We start from the raw sequence: 7,464 nt of genomic DNA, 5'->3' as shown, positions 1-7,464 counted from the left end.
GAAGGGCTGGGCTCCGTGGCTCCCCGACGGGGGTGGAGCCGGCTGGGAATTGCCCCGAAGGGAAGGGCTGGGCTCCGTGGCTCCCCGACGGGGGTGGAGCCGGCTGGGAATTGCCCCGAAGGGAAGGGCTGGGCTCCGTGGCTCCCCGACGGGGGTGGAGCCGGCCGGGAATTGCCCCGAAGGGAAGGGCCGGGCTCCGTGGCTCCCCAACCCAGGTGGATCTGTCCGGGAATTGCCCCGAAGGGAAGGGCCGGGCTCCGTGGCTCCCCGACAGGGGTGGAGCCGGCCGGGAATTGCCCCGAAAGGAAGGGCCGGGCTCCGTGGCTCCCCAACCCAGGTGGATCTGTCCGGGAATTGCCCCGAAGGGAAGGGCCGGGCTCCGTGGCTCCCCGACGGGGGTGGAGCCGGCTGGGAATTGCCCCGAAGGGAAGGGCCGGGCTCCGTGGCTCCCCGACGGGGGTGGAGCCGGCTGGGAATTGCCCCGAAGGGAAGGGCCGGGCTCCGTGGCTCCCCGACGGAGGGCTCGCCCCGGGGGGAAGTGTTGGGGGCCCTGTGGCTCCCCAACAGGGGCACGGGAGTTGGCCCAGCCGGGAATCGAGCCCACAGGGACACCACGGGCCCCTCACTGTGGGGGATTATCACAGGGGGGAGGCTTGTGTGGGCAGGCGCTGCCGCCAGGTAGTGTGTGCTCAGCTGCTGTCCCAGCCTGTCCTTTGCCCCTCCCTGCGTGGCAGCCGACACTCCTCTGGGGGGGTGACAAGCTCAGACCCCGAGGGGGCTGGCGGCGCAGGCTGAGTGTGGGGGGCCGCCGGTGGTGCGGCGGGTGGGCGGGGTCCCTGCTCCCGGTGCCAGCCTCCCTGGGAACTCCCCACGCTGATCATCCCAGAGGAGTTGAGGTTTGCAGCCTGCTATGGAGATCTCCTGCTTCAGCAGCCACCTGGGCTGGGCTACGTGTGTGCTGGTGCTGGCCCTGCTCCTCCGAGTCAGGAGAAAGGGCTCCTGGCACCCCCGCGTGTCTCCCACTGACCTGACGGGCAAGACGGCCATTGTCACCGGAGCCAGCTGCGGTGAGTCTGGCCCCAGCCACCTGGGGCAGGGCTGCTGCCGTGGGGGCAGCGGGGCGGGGGGCCGGCCGGCGCTTGGCGCTGGTCGCTGGTAGTAGCTGGAGGCGCCAGCCCCTCCATACGTCCCTCTCCCCTGGCACACCCTGTCCACAGTGGAACGGGGCCAGCCCAGCCAGCCCTCAGGCAGGGAGGGGGAAGAAGGTGGCTGGGGGTCCCCTGCCTTGCGACTCCAAAGCCCTGCTCCCCATGGCCTGTGGGGAGGGGGAGACCAGCCAGACACACGCCCCGCCTGGGGGAGTGTGCGTGGTGCCCTCTCATGGCTGCGCTCACAGAAAGGAAACGGGAGCCCTACCCCTGCCAGCGTGAGCCTGGCAGGGAGGGGGTATTACAGCCTTACTAAGGGACGGATTAATGCAGCAATGCCGTGTGAGGTGAAGGTGGGGATCCAGCTTGGGGGGGGATCAGTCACTTAAAAGGGAAATGTAAATAAACAGTGCAGGGAGGGCATGCGTGTGGATGGGTGTGGATGCATGTGGCCTGTGTGGGTGTGCGTGCATGCATGTGGATGTGTGTGGCACATGTGGGTGTGCATGGATGTATGTGGATGCATGTGGATGTGCATGTATGCGTGTGGATATGTGGGGCACGTGTGGGTGTGCGTGAATGCATGGATGTGTGGGGCACGTATGGGTGTGCGTGCATGCATGTGGATGTGTGGGGCACGTGTGGGTGTGCGTGCATGCATGATGATCTGTGTGGTGCATGTGGGGGGGGGTGCATGCGTGTGGATGTGTGTGGCGCGTGTGGATGCGTGTGGGTGTGTGTGCATGCATGTGGATGGGTGTGGTGCCTGTGAGTGCGTGTGCATGCGTGTGCATGTGTGTGGACATACATGAGCATGCAGGGGCTGCTTCTGCCTCCAGTCCCCACAGGGCCCTGCCTGCCTGAGCACAGCCTGGGAGAACTTCCTCTCCTGGCAGGTGGAGTTTCAGAGGAAGGAGGGTGCAGTGGGGCTGGTGAGCAGGCCAGGGCTGATCTCAGGAGGGGAGTGCAGCTGGTTCATACTGTGGCTTTGGCCCGGGGGAAGGGTTGGACGGCTCACAGAAGGCTATGGTGGGTGGGGAAGGGCTGGATGACTCACAGAGGGCTGGGGAGGAAGGGCTGGATGGCTCACAGGGAGTTTGGGGGGGAAGAGCTGAACGGCTGGAGGGGAGGGCGGGAGAAGGGCTGGATGGCTCACAGAGGGCTTGTGGGGGGAAGGGCTGGATGGCTCACAGAAGGCTATGGCAGGTGGGGAAGGGCTGGACGGCTCACAGGGGGCTGGGGGTGAAGGGCTGGATGGCTCACAGAGGGCTGGGGGGCCTCTCAGCCCTTAGCTGCCTGTTCCAATCCTCTGTAATTCTCAATTTCCCTGGCTCCTCTCCAGCCTGACGTTAGCGTCAGAGCCCCGATGCCACCAGAAGGGAAGCTATTTGCTGATTTCCGCCACCCCACCCCTCCAGGCATCAATGTGTTAATACCTTTGCTCGGCTTTCCCTGCGGTTAATGATTGTCTTGCAAGGCCACAGCCTAGCCCAGCAGTGCCTGCACAGGGCTCTGAACTCCACGGAGGGAGGCATGGCTGTTAGCAACGCTCCAGCCCCACCACCAAGGCCCTGAGTGCATGGGAGGGGGTCCTGCTCTAACTGCAGCCAGGCTTTAAGCCAGGCAGCCAAGCCGGTGCTGAGCCCCAGGGAATGTGCTGATTGGGGTGACGAGCGAGGCTTCTTGGGGTTTAGCTTTAACCTCTTCCCAGTTGACACAAGTGAGCCCCAGAAACCTGCTCTCTGACTGGAACAGGGATGCTCCACAAGGATCGCACCCGCTGCCTGGGGCAATCTGGACTGACGAACAGCATGTGAGTTACTCCCCGTTAGAGTGTCTGCAGCTTCAGGCAGCCACTCTTACATTACACTACAGAGCGACACCAGCAACTGCCCAGGCACAGACACCCCCAGCAACGTGTGTCTGGTACTACCCAGCCCTCTCCTGCACAACACGAGCTCCTAGAAACACCATCAGTTCATCAGGGAAAATGATATGTACCAACCCTGTCATCCCAAATGGAAAAGGAGTACTTGTGGCACCTTAGAGACTAACAAATTAGTGAGCGGTAGCTCACGAAAGCTTATGCTCAAATAAATTTGTTAGTCTCTAAGGTGCCACAAGTCCCCCTTTTCTTTTTGCGAATACAGATTAACACGGCTGCTACTCTGAAACATCCCAAATGGAGTTTCCCAAACACATCAGTTCAAACATACTGGTTTAGATAAAACATGTTTATTAGCTACACAAGGATAAATTTACGAGAATACAAGTAAAGAGACATAGAAGTCTGAATTGGTTATGTGGTGGAGCATCTGCCCCACACTGACCTGCAAGGGGTTAACAGAGCACTAGGGAGGCTGCGTAGAAAGCAGCCAGTAGGAGAGGGGTGTGAGGAACAGCCAATCAGGCCCAGCTGGTCTATAGAAAAGGGAGCTGCAGGGCACAGCAGGGTCAGTGGCTGCTGGGAGCCTGGGGATTAAGGACTGTGTCCCCGAAGGGCTAAGAATGGTAAGCCCCTTGGACAGGGCAGTGGCTGGCCCTGGGACTGAGCACTGAGCTCCCTTAGGTGAGGGCAAAGAAGGTGCTGTGGCCATGGGAAGGGGCCCAGGGAGACATAGCAGCAGTGAAAGGAATTTGAGGCGCAGCTGGAGGCTGCTAGCTACAGGGTCCCCGGGCTGGGACCCGGAGTAGTGGGTGGCCCTGTTGTAAGATGAGGCCCTGAAACATAAACTCTTGCATTGGTGGCCAGGTATGAGGCCTAAGACCTGAACTAAAGTAATGGTCAAGACTTTGCTAACATAAAGCAAAGTTAAGCTGTGAGCCAGAGGCAGGCCCTGCTCCCAGAATCTGGCAAGAAGAGGGCTGATGTTGTAAAAATACACATCCCAACAAGGTCCTGGGCACTAGTTATGGGACCATGTGCCAAGATGGTACCGAACGCTCTGTGGGGAATGTGGTAGTACCAGATAACAGGAAGAGGCTGACCTATCCTAAGGACAGGGGCAGGAAGGTAATGTGGTAGAGTTGATTTGGGAGAGGCAGCACCCTAATGCGTAGAGGGGGTGTACTTCAATGCGTCAGGAGTGATGTGTAACTTGTTTGCACCTGGGTATAAGAATACATCCCTGAATGTATGTCTTTGCCTAAGGGGCAGTGGAGTGTCCTGCCACTGACTGAGTTGTGTCCACTGTCGGGGGCACGCATTCGTAGTATGTCCTGTAGGGTCTGCGGGAAACTATTATTGTGATTCATTTGACAATAAACCTGTCCGGGTGCCTTCATACCTTATCAGAGTCTGTGGTCATTGGAGCTTCTCTCGGGGTCTGCTGTGCCAGCTATCTGCGCAGAGCTGGGGCAGCACACAGAGGGAACACACGCATGCAGCTGACTGTTATCATCATCAAACAAGAGCAGAGCACCACACCGGTGGTGTCTGACAACAGGCCTAGGTCCCCCTCCACTTGCCACTGGGGAAGTGGCTGGACTGTTTGACAGAGGTATCTCACTCAGAAGGGGAAACACAGATGACAACTCAGATGGGGACCTGAGTTGAGAAGAGGATGCTGCGATCCTGGGAACTGAGAGAGGAGCTATAGGCGGGAGCAGAGACAGAGTGCTGGTGTGCAGACCATGGGCGTCACCCTGGAGCTAATGCCCAGCATTGCCAGGAGGGGCTGCCAGTCTGGTGCTGAGGGCTGCGTCCTGTGACAAGGTGGAGGAGAACACAGGCATTCAGTTGCCCAGAGGGGATGGTGTGGGGAACTGAGCACCGGGTAAAGGATTGCATGAGATAGTTGGCCCAGAGGAAAGGGAACAGAAAGAGATTATATTGCACGGTCACCCCTGACGGAAGGGGAGAGTGTGGCACAAGACAGGCAACCCTGAGGTGTGGTAGGAAGAGAAGACTACGGAGTTGCCTTGGGCAGAGACACTCTTTGAAGAGGGCAGCAAAACCTTCCCAGGCTGGACCCCAGACTTGTCACCCCCAAAGAAGGGGAGAGACAAGCAGCCAGAGTGGATCCAGGCCCTGCTGAGGCAGGTGCTAGAAAATCAGCACAGATGGTAGGAGGTGAACTGGTACCTGCAGGAGAACTTGCTGGACATTATAGTGCAGCAGCAGTACTTATCGCGAGTTCCAGAGACACCTGGTATGCCAGAAAGGTGTGATGGGTTGGATCCCAGAAACCCCCTTGGGACTGCCACCTGATGTGCTGGGACTACCTCTGAGCCTGTTTTCCCTGGCAGCTTGGGACTTCAGTGCCCTGCCTGGTGGTGCCAGATGCTCATGCTTGCTGCAAACACAGACCCAGGTCTGAACCACGTCCCCCAAAACCTGCAGGCTTTAACTGAAAACAGCTTAAGAAGTGTTTCTGTCTCCAGCACTCAATACCCAACTCCCAATGGAATCCAAACCCCAAATAAATCCGTTTTACTCTGTATAAAGCTTATACAGGGTAAACTCATAAATTGTTCGCCCTCTAGAACACTGATAGAGAGATGCACAGTGTTTGCCCCTTCCCCCCCCGCCAGAATACATATTCTGTGTTAATTAAGTAAAATGATTTTTATTAAATACAAAAAGTAGGATTTAAGTGGTTCCAAGTAGTAACAGACAGAACAAAGTGAATTACCAAGCAAAAGAAAAGAAAAGGTAGGGAAAAGGTAGGGAAGAAAGGTAAGCAGCAGGATACGGACCCTGGACTTCAGGAAAGCAGACTTTGACTCCCTCAGGGAAAGATGGCCAGGATCCCCTGGGGGACTAACATGAAAGGGAAGGGAGTCCAGGAGAGCTGGCTGTATTTCAAGGAATCCCTGTTGAGGTTACAGGGACAAACCATCCCGATGAGTCGAAAGAATAGTAAATATGGCAGGCGACCAGCTTGGCTTAATGGTGAAATCCTAGCGGATCTTAAACATAAAAAAGAAGCTTACAAGAAGTGGAAGGTTGGACATATGACCAGGGAAGAGTATAAAAATATTGCTCGGGCATGTAGGAAAGATATCAGGAGGGCCAAATCGCACCTGGAGCTGCAGCTAGCAAGAGATGTCAAGAGTAACAAGAAGGGTTTCTTCAGGTATGTTGGCAACAAGAAGAAAGCCAAGGAAAGTGTGGGCCCCTTACTGAATGAGGGAGGCAAGCTAGTGACAGAGGATGTGGAAAAAGCTAATGTACTCAATGCTTTTTTTGCCTCTGTTTTCACTAACAAGGTCAGCTCCCAGACTGCTGTGCTGGGCAACACAAAATGGGGAAGAGATGGCCAGCCCTCTGTAGAGATAGAGGTGGTTAGGGACTATTTAGAAAAGCTGGACGTGCACAAGTCCATGGGGTCGGACGAATTGCATCCGAGAGTGCTGAAGGAATTGGCGGCTGTGATTGCAGAGCCCTTGGCCATTATCTTTGAAAACTCGTGGCGAACGGGGGAAGTCCCGGATGACTGGAAAAAGGCTAATGTAGTGCCCATCTTTAAAAAAGGGAAGAAGGAGGATCCTGGGAACTACAGGCCAGTCAGCCTCACCTCAGTCCCTGGAAAAATCATGGAGCAGGTCCTCAAAGAATCAATCCTGAAGCACTTAGAGGAGAGGAAAGTGATCAGGAACAGTCAGCATGGATTCACCAAGGGAAGGTCATGCCTGACTAATCTAATCGCCTTTTATGATGAGATTACTGGTTCTGTGGATGAAGGGAAAGCAGTGGATGTATTGTTTCTTGACTTTAGCAAAGCTTTTGACACGGTCTCCCACAGCATTCTTGTCAGCAAGTTAAGGAAGTATGGGCTGGATGAATGCACTATAAGGTGGGTAGAAAGCTGGCTAGATTGTCGGGCTCAACGGGTAGTGATCAATGGCTCCATGTCTAGTTGGCAGCCGGTGTCAAGTGGAGTGCCCCAGGGGTCGGTCCTGGGGCCCGTTTTGTTCAATATCTTCATAAATGATCTGGAGGATGGTGTGGATTGCACTCTCAGCAAATTTGCGGATGATACTAAACTGGGAGGAGTGGTAGATACGCTGGAGGGGAGGGATAGGATACAGAAGGACCTAGACAAATTGGAGGATTGGGCCAAAAGAAATCTAATGAGGTTCAATAAGGATAAATGCAGGGTCCTGCACTTAGGATGGAAGAATCCAATGCACCGCTACAGACTAGGGACCGAATGGCTCGGCAGCAGTTCTGCGGAAAAGGACCTAGGGGTGACAGTGGACGAGAAGCTGGATATGAGTCAGCAGTGTGCCCTTGTTGCCAAGAAGGCCAATGGCATTTTGGGATGTATAAGTAGGGGCATAGCGAGCAGATCGAGGGACGTGATCGTTCCCC

General features: G+C 56.1%; 1 protein-coding gene across 1 annotated transcript in view; it reads left to right on the top strand.

The window, feature by feature from the left end:
- The first annotated feature begins 799 nt into the window (after nucleotides 1-799).
- Nucleotides 800-7,464, top strand: part of LOC119855310 (retinol dehydrogenase 13-like) — a 46,434-nt gene continuing 39,769 nt past the window's right edge. Inside the window, exon 1 of the mRNA XM_038401086.2 lies at nucleotides 800-1,067. Within this exon, the coding sequence (XP_038257014.1) occupies nucleotides 911-1,067 (157 nt within the window). The 5' untranslated portion in view covers nucleotides 800-910. The remainder of the gene's footprint in view (nucleotides 1,068-7,464) is intronic.

The sequence above is a fragment of the Dermochelys coriacea genome, chromosome 4, assembly GCF_009764565.3.
Source record: "Dermochelys coriacea isolate rDerCor1 chromosome 4, rDerCor1.pri.v4, whole genome shotgun sequence".
Lineage (NCBI taxonomy): Eukaryota > Metazoa > Chordata > Testudines > Dermochelyidae > Dermochelys > Dermochelys coriacea.
The sequence above is the reverse complement of the archived record's forward strand: the minus strand, read 5'-3'. Positions and strand labels throughout refer to the sequence as shown.